General features: G+C 39.0%; 1 protein-coding gene across 1 annotated transcript in view; it reads left to right on the top strand.

Moving 5' to 3' along the window:
• The window catches only part of ANKRD13C (ankyrin repeat domain 13C), a 92605-nt gene that overhangs the window by 70296 nt on the left and 2791 nt on the right, over positions 1-19518 (top strand). Inside the window, exons 10-12 of the mRNA XM_063625288.1 lie at positions 5643-5722; positions 8004-8102; positions 11870-11970. Coding sequence (XP_063481358.1) covers positions 5643-5722; positions 8004-8102; positions 11870-11970 — 280 coding nt within the window. The remainder of the gene's footprint in view (positions 1-5642; positions 5723-8003; positions 8103-11869; positions 11971-19518) is intronic.

Below are 19518 nucleotides of genomic sequence, written 5' to 3'. Positions count from 1 at the left end.
AGTTAGTAGAGACGGGGTTTCACTGTGTTGGCCAGGCTGTTGTCGAACTCCTGACCTCAGGTGATCTGCCTGCTTCGGCCTCCCAAAGTGCTAATTAGAAAGGAGAAGACATTCCTATTCTGTTTGAGAACCCATTCTGAAGTTGTACACATCACTCTGCTCACATCCCATTGGTTAGAATTTAGCCCGGGCGTGGTGACTCATGCCTGTAATCCCAGCACTTTGGGAGGCCACGGTGGGAGGATTGCTTGAGCCCAGGAGTTCAAGACCAGCCTGGGCAACATAGTGAGACTCTGTCTCTACAAAAGAAAAGTAAAAACAAGCTGAACATGGTGGCATGCATCTGTAGTCCCAGCTCCTCAGTAGGCTTGAGTGGGAGGATCACTTGAGTCTAGGAGGTCATGGCTACAGTTTGGTGTGATTGAGTTACTGCACTCCAGTGTAGGTGATAGAGCAAGACCCTGTCTCAAAAAAAAAAAAAAAGAAAAAAATTTAGTCACATGATAACACTTAGCTGCAAGGATGACTAGAAGTCTATTCTAGGAAGTCACATGCTCATCCAAAAATTTGGAAGAGAGGTTCTTTTACAAAGATTAATGGGAGAACAGATACCAGGGAGACAACTGGCAATCTCTGACATCTCATCAGGGAGTACATAAACACTGGTAACTCTCAACCAGATATGTACCTTTAACTCTATTCTTCCTTCATATCACCACATCTATAGTGCTTTTGCCTACCTCTACTTGGATAAACATAGATGTCTAAAATTTAGTGTGTCTAAATCAGATAATGCTTTCTTTCCTCCTTCCTCTTTTTTTTTTTTTTTGAGACAGAATCTCGCTCTTTTGCCCAGGCTGGAGTGCAGTGGCGCTATCTCGGCTCACTGCAAGCTCCGCCTCCCGGGTTCACACCATTTTCCTGCCTCAGCCTCCCGAGTAGCTGGGACTACAGGCGCCCGCCACCACGCCCAGCTAATTTTTTGTATTTTTAGTAGAGACGGGGTTTCACTGTAGTCTCAATCTCCTGACCTCGTGATCCGCCCTCCTTGGCCTCCCAAAGTGCTGGGATTACAGGCGTGAGCCACCGCGCCCGGCCATCCTCCTTCGTCTTTTCTCTGACTTAGGTAGTAACCCCATCATCTCCCTATTTACCCCAGCCGGCCACCTGAAATTTCTTCTTAGACTTCTTAGCTTTCCTGTTATCTCTATATCTGATCAATCACAAAATCCTAAGGATCTCTTGAGTCTATTTAGTCTATTTTCTGTCCTTCCATTTTAAAACAACATACCCTTATCATTTCTCATTTGGATTACTGAGATAGCTTCCTAAATACACTGCCACCAGAGTGATCACCCAGAAATAGACTGAATCATGTACTGGCTATGCTCAGTAACTAAAATGTATACAGTACTTGCTATGTGTGAGGCACTGTTTTAGGCACTTTACATTTAACAGCCCATTTTTATCGTCACAGTAAACCCTCTGAGGTTATGTAGTTGACTGAACTGAGGCAAAAGAGGTTGAATAATTTGTTCGAAGTCAGCTAGTCATTGTCAAAGTCAGAATTGGATCACTCTGGCTCCACAATTGGTGCTTTAGCTACTATATTGTGTTGCTCAAAATATTTGTCCATTGCTTCCTGAGTAAAATGTGATCTACTTCATATGTAAAACCCTTTCAGGCTACTTTTTCTCTTCTGTGTCTGGCCACTTTTATCTCTTACTACTAATCTTCATGTATACTACTCGTACAACTAGATACACCACACTTGCAATTTCCCAGTATGTCATGCTTTCTCTCACCATTCTCCTTTCCCCAGTTCCTTCAACGAGTTATTTTATTCTTTTAGACTCCTCAACTCAGGAGTCAACCAGTCCACGTCTTTTGGCTACCCTAGTCTGTCATAAACCTCTTCTGTGCATGTTTATATCATTCTGTAGCCCCTATCACCCTCAATTGTATCATAGCCCCTGCCACCCTCAATTATAAGTATTTACTTTTTGTGCCTCTTGTTAAGCTTCTCAGGGAAAGAGCATTGTCTTTCATCTTGCCTGATACTCAAAAACTCTGTTTCCTTTCTTTCCACATCCCTCAGCTGCTGCTCAGAGATCATCAATGACTTCTAACCAACAAAATGTATGGCCTTTTTCAGGCTTCTTGCTCCTCAAAGTCTCTGTAGTGTGATATTGAAACAGTCTTTTCTTTTGGCCTCCATTATACTGTAAGGGAAACTAAACTTTACCTCTTCTAAACTTAGTTCTTAGTTGAGATGGACTCTCGTACCAAAAGACAGATTTGTAAGAGAAAAGCAAACAAGTTTGTTAATGCGTGCTGCACACCACACAAGAAACCCCAGTGAAAAGTAACTCAAGGGCTGGGCACAGTGGCTCATGCCTGTAATCCCAGCACTTTGGGAGGCTGAGTTGGGCAGTTCACTTGAGGCCAGGAGTTTGAGACCAGCCCGGCCAACATGGTGAAACCGCATCTCTATTAAAAATACAAAAATTAGCTGTGCTTGGTGATGCACACTTGTAATCCCAACTCAGGAGGCTGAGGCAGAAGTATTGCTTGAACCTGGGAGGTGGAGGTTGCAGTGAACCGAGATTGTGCCACTGCACTCCAGCCTGGGTAACAGAGCGAGACTATGTCTCAAAAAAAAAAAAAAAAAAAAAAAGTGACTCAAAATAGTGGCTTAGAACTCTACTTATATAGCATCTTCAACAAAGAACAATAAATTTGTAGAGAAATGACAGGACAAATGAAAGTGATTTTAGGTTTCCAAGGACAGGAAAGGAGTAAGGTTTGTTTGCAGGTTCCTCTGGTGCTGTCACTGGGCTAGTAAGAGTATAGAGTTATCTCCAGTGAAGCAAAATTTATATTCTGTAGTTAGGCAGAAAATGGAGGGTAGAGAAAAAGCTTTTCCTCCATTTACTGCTTCTCTCTCTTTTTTTATTTTTTTTTATTTTTTTTGAGACAGAGTCGTGTTCTGTCCTACAGGCTGGAGTGCAGTGGCATGATCTCAGCTCACTGCAGCCTCCACGTCCTGGGGTCAATTAATCCTCCCACCTTGGCCCTTCAAGTAGCTGGGACCACAGGTGTGCACCACCACGCCTGGCTACTTTTTTTTAATATTTTTTATAGAGATGGGGTTTTGCCATGCTGCCCAGGCTAGTCTCGAACTCCTGAGCTCAAAGGATCAACCTGCCTTGGCCTCCCAAAGTGCCGGGATTATAGGCATGAGCCACCACACCTGACCTTCACTAAGCTTTTTACCTATGTTATCTCCATTAATTTTTAACTATGAGTTAGTGGCCCAGTTCCCATTTTGCAAGTGAGTTAAGTTGACATAATAGAAAGTAACTTGCCCACATTCACACAACTACCAGGTATTGGAGCTGGGATTCTAACTCAATTTTGTGTCTTAACAGTCCTTGATTTTAACACCTCTAATGTATGGCTCATTAACATCTTACACTAATTGTATGTGAAACCAGGTTTCTTGAATGAGACCCTCTCAATGTTATTAACATCTTATTATTTATATTAGTCTCTCGCTTATTGTCTTTTTCTCCATAGTCCTGTTAGGTTTTCATTAGCAATTGAAAAAAATTTTTTTTTTTTAATTTATGAGGTTGTTTTTTGTTTTGTTTTCTTGAGACAGAGAGTCGCTCTGTTTCCCAGGCTGGAGTGCAGTGGCGTGATCTCAGGTCACTGCAATGTCTGCCTCCTGGGTTCAAGTGGTTCTCCTGCCTCAGCTTCCCGAGTGGCTAGGATTACAGGTGCGAGCCACTACGCCTGGCCAATTTTTGTATTTTTAGTAGAGATGGGGGTTTCACCATATAGGCCAGGCTGGTCTTGAACCCCTCACCTCAAGTGATCCACTTGCCTTGACCTCCCGAAGTGCTAGGATTACAGGCATGAGCCGCCACGCCTGGCCTGACCAGTTCTTTTTTTTTTCCCTGTGAAGCAGCTTCTTATTCTGTCACCCGGGCTGGAGTGCAGTGGCATAATCATGGCTTACTGCAGCATCACTTCCAGGGCTCAGGTGATCCTCCTGCCTGAGCTTTTCAAGTAGCTGAGACCACAGGCATGCACCACCACACTCAGCTAATTTTTTTTTGTGTGTCTTTTTTTTGTTTGTTTTTGAGACGGAGTCTCGTTGTTGCCCAGGCTGGAGTGCAGTGGCATGATCTTGGCTCACTGCAGGCTCCGCCCCCCAGTGTTCACACCATTCTCCTGCCTCAGCCTCCCGAGTAGCTGGGACTACAGGTGCCTGCCACCACGCCCGGCTAATTTTTTTGTATTTTTAGTAGAGACGGGGTTTCACTGTGTTAGCCAGGATGGTCTCAATCTCCTGACCTCGTGATCCGCCCGCCTCGGCCTCCCAAAGTGCTGGGATTACAGGTGTAAGCCACCATGCCCGGCCTTTTTTTTTCTTTTTTTTTAAAGGAACAGAGCCTCATTATGTTGCCTAGGCTGGTCTCAAACTCGTGGGCTCAAGTGATTCTCCTGTCTTTGTCTCCCAAAGTGTTGGGATTACAGGCATGAGCCACTGCACCTGGCCCAGGAATTCCCAATTTCCATTTCTGCTCCAGAGTTTAGTTCCTTATTGCCAGTTCATCTTACAGTGATTGAAATTCTATTTGGCAAAGATAGGGTGAAAGTTTTAAAATCTGACCTTTGCAATTTTTACCATATACTGTTGATCTCCATTTTGAACTTCCCATCTGAGTTTAAATCAGTCTTCTTGTGTTTTTTACCTTTAATTTTCTCTGTCTTAAAAACACTCGGTTTCATCTTCATTTAAATCTGAAGTCCAACTGCATAGTCTTGATCATTACCCACAGAAGATTGCTCTTTTCTGATATATTTTCTATTTTCTGTAATCTCATTTGGCCTTTATTAATATGCTCTTTTATATTTCTGGTTAACTGTTCATGTCTGTATTTTTTTTTTCTTTCCAACTGAATTGTAAATTCCTTGAATCAGAGTTTTTTTTTTTTTTTTTTTTTTGAGGCGGAGTCTTCCTCTGTCGCCCAGGCTGTAGTGCAGTGGCACGATCTCGGCTCACTGCAACCTCCACCTCCTAGATTCAAGCAATTCTCTGCCTCAGCCTCCTGAGTAGCTGGGATTACAGGCACTCACCACCACGCCCGGCTAATTCTTTTGCATTTTTAGTAAAGACGGGGTTTCACCATCTTGGCCAAGCTGATCTTGAACTCCTGACTTTGTGATCCACCTGTCTTGGCCCCCCAAAGTGCTGGGATTACAGGCATGAGCCACTATGCCTGGCCCAGAGTTAGTTTTTACACTTATCTGTAGTTCCCATGTTCAGCAGCTAGTATAATGCCAGGAACATTTTAGATGATTGAAACATTGAATGAATGGGTGTTATTATTTTGATATTTGTCTTTTTGGGATTTTAAAAAAATTGATAATAAATATTACCAATAGAGCTTAAACCACCATGGAACGATCTTGGAAGGAACCTTTTCAAGTATTATATTGAAGAGATTAAGTAAATTGTTAGTTTTAATAGTTTACAATGTATTTTAATCTTATATTTAAAAAATAACATTTTTCTTTCTTCCCCACCCCACTTTCTTTCTTTCTTTCTTTCTTTCTTTTTTTTTTGGCAGCCGATTCGAAGACAGTCTCTTACACCTCCTCCTCAGAACACTATTACATGGGAAGAATATATATCTGCTGAAAATGGAAAGTAAGTTTTTTTCTTGTTTATGTATTATTTGGTTTTTAGAAAGAATAATTTGTAAAAACTGATTATGTGAATATTTTGGAGATAATTATTGGTATATTTTTGACTGAAGCAGTTCTTCTACCTTTTAAAAATATGGATTAAATATGATAAGGGCAAAGTGTCCCAAATTATGTACCCTCTTTGCAAATGGTTGTAGATCTTTCTGTATGCCTCCTGTTAATTTATACACACCTAAAAAACTAAAGGACACTGTTCTAAGGAAATACGATGTAGGAAATTGTGCAGGACAGTTGCTTATTTGAGATTTCCCGTTGTAGGATGAGCTTTCTATTTTGTGATTATCCTGATTTTTTAGCATAGCGTGCAAGGCCATTCATTATTTATCTTCTTTTTGCCTTTCCAAGCTCCTCACCTGTCATTATCCTTTACTTTCAACCTGTGCTAGACTACTTCTCACTGTCCTTCCATAGGACCTTTGCTGAAGTAATTTACTAACAGTAGAGTGCCTACCACATGGCTCATACTAAGTTTATATTTATTGACTAAAAGAATGATGAATGAATAAAGGGTTTATTTTTAATAAATAGATAAATAGATAAGTAAATAGATAAATAAATAGATAAGTAAAAAAAAGTATCCTGGCCAGCCATTATTTCCTTTTGGTGGAGAATAAAATGTAAAATACGACTTTCCTACTCCTATTTATGAAGAAGTTGTCATTTTTTTTTTCTTATTGAAAGTTTTGTTGTATTTTTCTAAATTCTCCAAGATGTTTCCATCTTAATATTTTTATAGTTTTTTTTTTTTTTTTGAGATGGAGTCTTGCTCTGTCGCCCAGGCTGGAGTGCAGTGGGTGTGATCTCAGCTCACTGCAACCTCAGCCTCCCAGGTTCAAGCCATTTTCTCACCTCAGCCTTCCGAGTGGCTGGGAATACAGGTGCACTCCACCATGCCCAGCTAATTTTTATATTTTTAGTAGAGACAGGGTTTCCACCATATTGGCCAGGCTGGTCTCAAACTCATGGGCTCAATGATCCACCTGCCTCGGCCTCCCAAATGCTGGGATTACAGCTATGAGCCACTGTGCCTGACCTTAATATTTTATAGTGTTAAACAAAATTTATGAGGGTATTATTGTATTAGATTAGCCTCCTGCATGCACTAGGCACCAGCAGGCCATACCAAACCAGAATGTAGTTACTTCTGCTAAGTTCTTTTTTTTTTTTTTTTTTTTTTTTGAGACGGAGTCTCGCTCTGTCACCCAGGCTGGAGTGCAGTGGCACAATCTTGGCTCACTGCAAGCTCCGCCTCCTGGGTTCATGCCATTCTCCTGCCTCAGCCTCTCCGAGTAGCTGGGACTACAGGCGCCCGCCACCACGCCCGGCTAATTTTTTTGTATTTTTAGTAGAGACGGGGTTTCACCATGGTCTCGATCTCCTGACCTCGTGATCCGCCCGCCTCGGCCTCCCAAAGTGTTGGGATTACAAGCGTGAGCCACCGCGCCCGGCTACTTCTGCTAAGTTCTACATAATTAAACTGAACTTTGAAATGGGCCAGTTTAAAATGAAAAAAAAAAAAAAAAAAAAAAAAAAAAAAAAGGACATTCCAGGCAACCTGAGTCAACATAGTAACTAAGTCTTCTGTTTTTTTTAACTGTTTGAGGAAAGCAACTTTGAAATAACCAGATCACCTTTTTTCCCCACTGTTTCCACTTCAGCCTTTTCGGTCTATAAAGCTAACCTCCTCTTTTCAGCTTATTGGAACACTCATTCTATTTTACAGAATTAGGTATTGTCCTGTGATAGAATTGCAAATAAAAGCCAATTAGATCTTTATGCTAAATTGATAATTTTCTTTTGATGATAGTTAATATAGAATTCCTTATTCTTCACAATATTTCTTATTGATCAATGCAGAGGCTGTAATAGTAAAGAAGATTGAATTGAATAAGTGACTTTAAAGATATACAATGATACCTTAAAAATTTTTTTACTAATGATTTTCTTTATTCCTAAAAATAGTGATTATTAAAATTATATTCAATGTGAAATTAGTTTAGATCTGATAATTTCTGAACTTTTACTCTTTGCTATTCTTTTTTATTGCCCTTGTCTTAATTTCTTATACATATCTTATTCCCTTTTAGCATAATTTTATTTCTATAGACAGAGTAAGAAAAATTGAAATATTAATGAATGTAATTGAAAGATGACAGATGCTTCTTAGGAAGGTGATAGACTATGGAAAAAGTTTCCTAACATTTTTTTTCCTCCCATTTTAGAGCTCCTCATCTGGGTAGAGAGTTGGTGTGCAAAGAGAGTAAGAAAACGTTTAAAGCTACGATAGCCATGAGCCAGGAATTTCCCTTAGGGATAGAGTTGTAAGTTTGTTACTAACTACAAATGTTTATGAAAGAAACTATTAAACCCTAAAGGTTGTAATAATATTTGCACCCCAGTGGTGCATTTGAGACCTTTGAAATGAAAAGCAAATAGCCATTGCCTTGATAGTGTGTGCACCGTTCTAGAAATTTTCTGGTTCACAAAAGTAATGATTTTTACTACTTTCACCAGATAAAGTTTTGAGTAGATTTTTTTTTTTTTTTTTTAAGATGGAGTCTTGCTCTGTCTCCCAGGCTGGAGTGCAGTGGCGCGATCTCGGCTCACCACAACCTCCACCTCCCAGGTTCAAGCGATTCTCCTGCCTCAGCCTCCCGAGTAGCTGGGATTATGGGTGCCCACCACCGCGCCCGGCTAATTTTTGTATTTTTAGTAGAGATGAGGTTTCACCATGTTGGCCAGGCTGGCCTCAAACTCCTGACCTCAGGTGATCCACCCACCTCAGCCTCCCAAAGTGCTGGGATTACAGGCGTGAGCCACCGTGCCCAGCCGAGTAGGTTTTTAAATTATAAAAAGTAATACGTGAATACATGCTTGTTTTAAAAAAATCCAAAAGTATGGAAATTTACAGAATAAAATGTGATATTTTAACACATCAGTATTAATGACTATTTGTTGTATTTTTGTCTAGAGTTATCCATGTTTTTGCATTTTTAAAAATAAAAATGGGGGAATGGTTCATGTTTTCTTCTGTGTATTTCTTGTTTTCATTTAAAAGTGAGTGTATCTTGGCCGGGTGTGGTGGCTCACTCCTGTAATCCCAGTGCTTTGGGAGGCCAAGGTGGGCAGATCACCCGAGGTCAGGAGTTTGAGATCTGCCTGGCCAATGTGGTGAAACCCTATCTCTACTAAAAACACAAAAATTAGCTGGGCATATGGCGTGTGCCTATAATCCCAGCAACTAGGGAGGCTAAGGCAGGAGAATCGCTTGAACCAAGGAGGCAGAGGTTGCAGTGAATCAAGATCGTGCCACTGCACTCCAGCCTGGGGACTCCATCTCAAAAAAAATTAAAAAAAAAAAAGAAAAGAAAAAATGAGTGTGTCTTGAAGTTTTACAGTGATTATATTTTCGTCTATTCTTTTTCCTTGGTATTTTGTAGTGTTGATATACTGTTGTTTATTTTATCATTCATCTACTGATAAACATTTTGGTTATTTGTAGTTTGTCACCATTTTCAACAATATTGTGGTAAACATATTGAATATATCCTCTCAAACATGTACTCATTGGATGCTCCTTTTTAAAAATACTGAATTTGGAGAGATGGCTGGAGTGAGAGATGGGTAGCAAGAGCTGACTGATACAACTATAGTTTTAGGCTCCTCACTAAAGTGGGAGGGAGGATATGAAGCACTGGGCGATTTTCTCTTACTAGTTCCTTCCCTTTCAAATCTGGCCTAATGCATTAATTTTTTTTAACGGCCTAATACATTTTTTAAAAATGATCGGAGAAGAGAGCAGGGTGCATATTTTTTTAAAAAGTACATACATACTTGAGCTTTCCCCATATCTAGGCTTTAGATAAGTAGATAGGTTGTTCTATACAGCCCTCAAGTTATGTCAGAGAGAGATAAGTCTCAGAAAATGTGGAGAGTTAGCCACACATAGAGATCTGCCAAAATTTGTCATATCTAGGACCCAGTTGACTCAATGATGCACCTATTTTATTATTTATTTATTTATTTAATTAATTAATTAATTTTTTTGAGACAGAGTCTCACTCTGTTGCCGAGGCTGGAGTGCAGTGGCACAATCTCAGCTCACTGCAACCTCTGCCTCCCAGGTTCAAATGATCCTCCGACCTCAGCCTCACAACTAGCTGGGACTACAGGCATGTGCTACCATGCCTCGATAATTTTTGTATTTTTAGTAGAGATGGGGTTCACCATGTTGGGCAGGCTGGTCTCAAACTCCTGACCTCAGGTGATCTGTCTACCTGGGCCTCTTAAAGTGCCGGGATTACAGATGTGAGCCACCACACCTGGCCAAAGATTCACCAATTTTATATTCTACTTGCTAATAAAGAAGAAAACTGCAGCTAATATTAAGATGTCATCCATTTTAGGAGTTATCCTAATTTCAGATATGTTACATGAAAAAAAAGAATATCTTAGAATTTATAAAATGTGGCAGTTATAACCACTACTCTTGAAAAAGAAAATGAAATAAGGAGCCAGGCACGGTGGTGCACGCCTGTTATCCCGGCACTTTGGGAGGCTGAGGCAGGTGGATCACCTGAGGTCAGGATTTCGAGACCAGCCTGACCAACATGGAGAAACCCGGTCTCTATTAAAAATACAAAATTGGCCGGGTGTGGTGGTGCATACCTGTAATCCCAGCTACTCGGGAGGCTGAGACAATCACTTGAACCCGGGAGGTGGAGTTTGCATTGAGCCAACATCACGCCATTGCACTCCAGCCTGGGCAATAAGAGCAAAACTCCATCTGAAAAAAAAAGAAATACAGAACACAGCATATAAATGCCAGACAAATAATTTCTTCTAAAAGGTCAAAAAAAAAAAAAAAGAAGAAAATTGCCTATAAATGCCATAGTAAACAAGAAAGAACACGAAATCAGTAAAGTAGATCTTTCTGAGATGAGAATATAAGACAGTAAAATGAAATGAAAAGGAGATTGTAAAGCTGAGGAAATAAATTGAGCACTAAATGGCACTATTACGAAACAAATACAGTAGAAACAATAATGAACAGAATAGATGTAACTGAAAATTAAATTTTGACAACTCTTGGTGAATTCAGTAGAAGAGATTAAAGAAATTACACAAGCAATAGATATGGTTTACAAAAATGATTCAATATGAGTCATTCATTCATGTTTTACTTAAAAGGCCTCCAAGTATAACCAAAATAATATTCAAAATATGATAGAAGAAAATTTCTCTGTAATGAAGAACTAAATCTATAGGGTGACATTAGGTTCCATGAAAAATTGATACAGAATGATTAGTAACAAAAATTATCCTGATCAAACTATTGGGCTTCAGTCGTTGATAAAGAAATCCAAAGGCATCCGGGCAGAAAAGGGGTAAAATCAGCCTGGCCTTACATTTTTACATATATCTTTATTTTTCTGAAGTAACAAAAGTGTGATCTGTCAGTATTTCTAACTTTCATTTATGTATGGAGGCAACTGAAGATATTCTCAGGCACAAAAGAATTCAAGAAACGTAGCAGTCATAGGACTTTTTTCAAAGAAAAATACTACTACTTAACAAAGAAATCCATCCAACCGAAAGATGAAAGAAATTATAGCACGACTAATATGATATTGAATGCTAAGAGATATTATGAAATTGTAGTTCAGAGGGAAAGATAGTATAACCTGAAATTTTATGTGAGTCAAGTTTCCCTTTAAATATAAAGATAAGAAGCAATCATTTATCAAATATGCAGGAAATCAAGGAATATTAAGCACATAAGAGCCTTTTACACACACAATAAATTGACAGTGGAAATCAGCTACCCAAACAGTGAATATAGTTACTAGCTTTGAGACCATCTAAATATGGGCCTAAAATCAAACAATTGTGAAAATTATGGCTGCACAATCAAAAGTTATAAACCATTATAGAGTAAAAAGTTAGGAGGAATAAAGTCTGTAATTTACTCATCCTTAATATCTGGAAGTCAATACTGCTGCCCAGGTTTGAAGCATGTAGTTAAAAAGCATAAGGACCCTAGGCAATTTGAACAATGAAAACATTTTTTTCTTCTTCCATTTTTCAGGTTATTGAATGTTTTAGAAGTAATAGCTCCCTTCAAGCACTTTAACAAGCTTAGAGAATTTGTTCAGATGAAGCTTCCTCCAGGCTTTCCTGTAAAATTAGGTAAGAGAAAAATTTAGATGTAATTTTAGTGTCCATTAGGAATATGGAGCTGTTTATTAGCATTTAATAAGCAATTTCTTTTAAAGCAGGAGTCCCCAACACCTCTGCTGGTTCGTGACCTTTTAGGAGTGGGGTGCACCGCAGGAGATGAGCTGAGCGGCAGGCTAGTGAGCATTGCTGCCTGAGCTCTGCCTCCTGTCAGGTCAGTGGTGGCATTAGATTCTTGTAGGAACATGAACCCTATTGTGAACTGCACATGTGAGGGATCTAGGTTGCATGCTGCTTATGAAATCTAATGCCTGATCTGAGATGGAACAGTTTCATTCCAAAGCCACCCCCGACCCCCACCAGTCTGTGGAAAAATTATCTTTCACGAAACAGATCCCTCGTGCCAAAAAGGTTGGGGGCTGCTGTTTTAAAGGAAAACAGATTTCATAGTTGCTTACATTTTCGTAAGGTTTTTGAGTAATTATATGCATTTATTTATGTTTTGTCAAATATTTAAAGTACCTGATGAGAATTCTTATTCTACTTGATTTAAATTAAATGTAAGGGATCTATTTCACACAAGAAAAGTGTGGGTAAACTAATGATGTATTGTAGTAATGTCTTTCATGTGAAATAGGGAGACTAGAGATTAGCCCAGATTTTCAGCTATGCTTCGAGTTTCTGTGCAGTGAGAATGTTTCTGGAGTAAGCAGTTACTGTTGATGGATAAAGTAATACTCATACATTTTATTTTTCAGCCCTAAATGTTTAATTTCATCTTAAGCAATGATCTTTAGAAATAGTACATTCATTTTTGCATATAGTTTTCTTTCTAACATATCAGAAACCAAGGAAGAAGACACTATTAAAAAGTGTTTTGGGTGTTTAGATTTAGATTTAGCATTAATTCAAGCTTCAGGAGATCCTTTAACACTATCCATCAGTTCAACCACTCAATATTTAATGAGTGCTATAATTCTTCAGATGTATCTTGTTTTATTCAATATTTTTAAAACCACATCTCAGAATACTTAGGCCAAAATGTTTTCATTGCTAAAAATTAAACCTGATCTTCACAATTTTGCACACTTGGAAATAAATATTTTCTAGATGAAAAATGACTTTTAAATAAATGATTTTCAAAATGTCACTCTAGTTGCCCTTTGCAGTTCAAAAGCACTAGGAACCCAGTGTCTGTTTGGAGAAATCAGTGTTAAGATCTTAGGCAGAAATGGTTAGAAAACTAATGCAATTCAGAGCTGTGTGCCATAGCCATAAGGGATCTTTGTGTTAGCATTTCTGCAGAAGTTTAGAACTCCACTGCCATTTTCTATGGTGAGGGAAATATTTCAAGTTTTAGACTCCCTTCTAGGTACTGTTAAGAGACCCATGACAAACCAGAATAGAGAATAGGAGTTAAACAGATGAGAATTTCAAACAATCTCTGTATTCACATCTACTTTTAAGTTCTAATCCCAAATCAAACCCCACAATACATTTATTTTTATGCAAAGGAAATATTTTCATTATATGAGAAGAAAAATATCTGCAATCCTCTTTTTGCAGGCATTTCTTTGATGTAGAACCACATTTTTAACAAGGAGTAATCTTGTATGGGGTATTTGTTTAACTATTTCTCTTTTGTTTCTCTGTCCTTCTTTTGAACCAACCCTGTAAAACTTCCTCCTGTGTATGTTTAATCTTTCATCATTTCTTTTTCTACATTCAGGTTAGAAAACACAACTGGGATAAATTATAAAAATTTGGAAATTATTGTTAACACAATTACACGTTTTCAGAATCAGCCAGAGCTTTAAGTGCTGATTGTGAATGGTCTTTTCTCTGCTTGGCTTCTTCTCTCATTTTGCTCAAAGACTAAATTTGACCCTCTTTCATCATCAAATCTTCATCTTCCCCCACCACTTCCTCCTACAACCTAAGCGCAGATGATTTTTACTTCCTTTGATACAAAAAGAGAATATCAGAAATGGGACCTCCCTTACTACTTCCAACACCCCATACAGATTTTTCTGCCCCAAGCCCAACCTTTTCTTTCATCTTCTTGTCTCACTGGAAGTGGCACCCCTCCTCTTAGCTTGAGTAATGTCTTCATTTGTATTATGGTTCTATTCACCTCCCAGCTCTTTTAAAAAGCTAGCTGTATCACCGGGCACGGTGGCTGACGCCTGTAATCCCAGCACTTTGGGAGGCCAAGGCAGGTGGATCACTTGAGGTTAGGAGTTGAGACTAGCCTGGCTAACTTGGTGAAACTCTGTCTCTACTAAAAATTAGCCAGGTATGGTGGCGGGTGCCTGTAATCCCAGCTACTCAGGAGGCTGAGGCAGGAGAATCACTTGAACCCAGGAGGCAGAGGTTACAGTGAGCCAAGATCACGCCATTGCACTCTAGCCTGGGCAACAAGAGCAAGACTCTGTCTCAAGGGAAAAAAAAAAAAAGCTAGCTGTATGAGTCACTTCAGATTTCTCGTTTTCCTTCTACCTCTCTCTACTGCATTTTTCCTCTCAGTTGTTAGGCTTGCTCAGGTCTCTCCCCTTTTAAAATCAAACAAAAAACTAAAAAGAAAAAAAAAAAAAAACACCTGTAATTCCATCAGCACTTGCTTTAATCTTTGCTTTTCACAGCCAAGCTATTTGAAAGCCTACTTTTGTCTCTCTATTCTTACTTTCTATTTACAGTTATATTTTAAATGAGGGGAAGGTATAGGGACATAAAGGGAGATAACTTTACTTCACTTGAGTTGGTAAAATTATGACACCAGGAAATTGTGATACAGACACACACACACATACACACAATAATGTGTACCACTATAGAAGCTGTAAAAAGAGATACCTCAAAAACACCATAGATAAATTAAATTCTAAAAAATAGGTAACCTAAGGATGGCAAGAAAAAGAAATCAGAGAAATGAAGAACAGAGAGAATGAACAGAAAACAAAAAATAAAATAGCAGACCTAAGCCCTAACATATTAATAATGCCATTAAATGTAAATGGTTTAAATATACCAATTAAAAGACAGTGATTGGTAAAGTGGATTAAAAAACATGATCCAGGCTGGGTGCAGTGGCTCATCCCTGTAATCCCAGCTACTTGGGAGGCTGAGGTGGGAGAATTGCTTAAACCTAGGAGGCTGACGGAAGTTGCAGTGAGCCAAGATCGCGCCACTGCACTCATTCCAGCCTGGGTGACAGAGCAGGATTGTTTCAATAAAAAAACAAAACAAAACAAACAAAAACCATGATCCAATTGTCTGCTATTTTCAATAAACTCACTTGAAATATAATGATATAGGCAGATTAGAAGTGGAAGAATGGAAAAAGATATATCATGCAAACACTAATCAAAGGAAAACAGGATTGGCCATATTAAAATTAAGGCAGATATCAGAGCAAAGAAAATTATTAGAGACAGAGAGGGACATTATTTAGTGATAAAAGGGTCAATCTATGAAGAAGATGTAACCATTCTAAATGTATATATACCAAGTAACAGAGTTGCAAGATAGATGAAACAAAAATTGAAAGAATGGAAAGGAAAAATAGATCCACAATTATAACTGGAGACTCAACACCCTTCTCTCAACAATTGATACAACAACAGACAGAAAATTTGCAAGGATGTAGAACAATCAACAGCATCATAAGCCAAAGGATTTAATTGGCATTTATAGAATACTCCACCCAACAACAGCAGAATACACATACATTTCAAGTGCCCATGGAACATATACCAAGGTAGACCATATTGGCTATAAACAAACCTGAATATATGTAAAAGAACTGAAAATCATACCGAGTGTGTTCTCTGATTACAATGGAATTAAACTAGGAATTAATATTAGAAAAATAACAGGAGAATGTCCAAACACTTGGAAACTTAAAGAGCACTCTTCTAAATAATCTATATGTCAAAGGGAAGTCTCAAAGGAAATAAAACAATAAATTGAACTGAATGAAAATGAAATTGCAACATATCAAAATTTGTGGAACATAGCTAAAGCAGTGCTGAGAGAGAAATCCCAGCAAGATATTTTTATAGACATAGGCAAGATTATTTTAAAATTTGGATGGAAAGGCAAAGAAGCTAGAATAGCTGTATTAGTTTGCTAGGCATTTAGATCAGACAAATGAAGAGTATGTTCACACACACACAAAAAGTACACAAATGTTTATTTTATATCAGCTTTATTTGTAATAGCCCAAAACTACAATTTTCAACAGGTAAATGAACAATGGTACACCTATACCATGGGATATACAATTCACCAATAGAAAGAATGAACTGTTAATACATGAAACAACCTAGATGAATTGCTTGCGAATTATACTGAGTAGAAAAAAGCCAATCCCCGAAATTATATACTGTATGATTCCATTTATAGAAAGTATTCAAAGTGAAAACAACTGTGGCAGTGAACAGTTGAGTGGATGCCAGGGACTACAGGAGGGGTGAGGCATAAGAGAAGCAATTGGGGCTATAAAAGGGCAACACTGGGATCCAACATGAGGACAACATGTGGTTATGGAAATATTCATCATGTTTTACTATACTGTCAATATCCTGATTTTGATATTGTATTATTTGTAAGATGTTACCATTGGGGGAAATTGGATAAAATTGAATAAAGGCTACAGGAAATCTCCCTTGCTTCCTCCTTTCTTCCTTCCTTCCTTCCTTCCTTCCTTCCTTCTTCCCTCCCTCCCTCCCTCTCTCCTTCCTTCCATCCTCTTTCCCTGCCTCCCTCCCTTCCTTCCTTCCTTTTTCTTTTCTTTTCTTTTCTTTTTTTTTTTTTTTTTTTTTTTTTTTTGAGGCAGAGTCTTGACGCTGTTGTCCAGGCTAGAATGCAGTGGCATGATCTCGGCTCACTGCAACTTCTGCTTCCCAGTCTCAAGCCATCCTCCCGCCTCAGCCTCCCAAGTAGCTGGGACCACAGACATGAGCCACCACACCCAGTTAATTTTTGTATTTGTCATACAGACGAGGTCTCATCACTTTGTTGCCCAGGCTGGTCTCAAACTCCTGAGTTCAAGTGATTTGTCCACCTTGGCCTGCCAAAGTACTGGGATTACAGGTGTCAGCCACTGTGCCTGGCCTGTATTATTTCTTAAAATTGCCGTAAATCTGTAATTGTCTCAAAATAAAAAGCATACTCACTTCCTTAGTTCATTACAGATTCTCTTTTCCTGTTTATTTATTATTGATCCTTATTGTTAAATGTAGTAGAAACTTTTCTGTTTTTATATTAATCTCTTCAAGATTTGACTTTTCTTATTTTGAAGTCCTTGGCTCAATAAATAATTGAGACAAGTCATTGCACTTTCCTGGACTTCTTTGATAGACTCTCTCTTGGTTTTCTTCCTCCCTCTCTGGCTGCACCTTCTGGAGCTCATCTCCCTCTTCACTCTTGTCACCTTGTATTCTATTCTCACTACATCTGCCAAAACTCCAGTTATAGTACTACCCCGGTCATACCCTTCCATTGGCTTTCCACCTCATCCAGAGTAAAAGCTGAGGTCTTTTTTCTTGGCCTAAACCCCACCTGATCTGGCAGCCTATTTCCCCACTGACCTCATCACCTGCTAATCTTCCTCTCATGCATTTGGCTGCAGCCACATTGGCCTCCTGGCTGTTCCGAGAATAAACCAGATACTTCCTTTTAGGACTTTTGTACTTTGTGTTCTTCTATTTGGAATTTTCGTCCTCCAGGCCACTGCATGGTTTGTTCTTATCTCAGGTCTTTACTGAAAAGTCCCTTCATTGAGGTTTTCCTTTGGCCACCCTATTCAACAGCTCGTACCCCCAACACTGAGACTCCCTATTCTGCTGTCATGTTTTATTTTTTTCTAGATACTCGTCATCATTTATTTGTTGTCTGCCCCTCCCAACCAGTATAATCTCTATAATTGCATGAATTTTGTTTCTTATTTAGTGATGTGTATCCAAAACCTAGAATGGGGTCAGCAAACTTTGTCTGAAAGATAATAAATATTTTAGGCTTTGTGGGCTCTATGGTTTCTGTCACAACTGCTCTTTTTGGAGAATGAGAGCAGCCATAGATAGTAAGTAAATGAGTGGGCATGTTGTGTTCCAAAAAAGCTATTTACAGACACTAAAGTTTGACTTTCATGTAATTTTTTTTCTTTTTTTTTTTTTTTGAGATAGAGTCTTGCTCCGTTCCCCAGGCTGTAGTGTAGTGGCACAATCTTGGCTCACTGCAACCTCCGCCTCCTGGGTTCAAGTGATTCTCCTGCCTCAGCCTTCTGAGTAGCTGGGATTATAGGCACCTGCCACCACACCCAGCTAATTTTTGTATTTTTGTTAGAGATGGGGTTTCACCATGTTGGACAGGCTGGCCTTGAACTCCTGACCTCAAGTGATCCACCTGTCTCAGCCTCCCAAAGTGCTGGGATTACAGGCGTGAGCCACCACGCCCAGCCTAATTTTCACTTCGTGAAATACTACTCTTTTTTTTTCCCTAAACATTTAAAAATGTAAAATACTTTCTTAGCTTATGGGCCCTACCAAAATAGGCCTGGCAATAGGACTTAGTGTACAGACCCCTGGATTAGGATAGCATCTGCATGTAGTAGGTACAAAGGAATAATTTTTTCCCCCAGAAATAACTGGAAACTCGGCCGGGCGCGGTGGCTCACGCTTGTAATCCCAGCACTTTGGGAGGCCGAGGCGGGTGGATCACGAGGTCAGGAGATCGAGACCATGGTGAAACCCCGTCTCTACTAAAAATACAAAAAATTAGCCGGGCGTGGTGGCGGGCGCCTGTAGTCCCAGCTACTCGGAGAGGCTGAGGCAGGAGAATGGCGTGAACCCAGGAGGCGGAGCTTGCAGTGAGCCGAGATTGCGCCACTGCACTCCAGCCTGGGCGACAGAGCGAGACTCCGTCTCAAAAAAAAAAAAAAAAAAAAAAAAAAAAAGAAATAACTGGAAACTCTATAATTGTTATGTTGATTATTGTGTTTAAATCTAATTAAGGTATTTTGTTTTCCTTTTGACATAAGAACATAACTTTCTGCAATAAAATACTAGCTTATATCAGTTAGACTTAATTTACTCTGTGTCCTTACCCTAGGCAGACACTTGAATTAGCTTTCATACACTCATTTCAGAGTTTTTTAAAAAATTATTTATTATTATTATTTTAAATAGAGACAGGGTCTCCCTATGTTGCCCATGCTGGTTTTGAACTCCTGGGCTCAAGTGATCCTCCTGCCTTGGCCTCCCAAAGTACTGGGATTATAGGTGTGAGCCACCACACCCAACCTCATTTCAGAGTTTTAAGGGAATTTCGGAGTTTCTTTATTTTACATATGAAATCCCTGAGGCTCATGAGTAAAATGATTTATAGGAATCTGAATCCAGGCTTTATGATTTGTACTCATGTCAGTAACTCATATGAGGAATAAAACTAAACATTTAATTTAATGTATTTGTTCATTTTATTTATTTTACTCTTTCTGATTCTTATGTAATCATTAACTTGCTCATTTTAATTGCTAGATTTTACTTACAATTTCAGCTA

Source organism: Symphalangus syndactylus, chromosome 12, assembly GCF_028878055.3.
Source record: "Symphalangus syndactylus isolate Jambi chromosome 12, NHGRI_mSymSyn1-v2.1_pri, whole genome shotgun sequence".
Classification (NCBI taxonomy): Eukaryota; Metazoa; Chordata; class Mammalia; order Primates; family Hylobatidae; genus Symphalangus; species Symphalangus syndactylus.
This window is presented reverse-complemented; position numbering and strand designations above follow the sequence as displayed.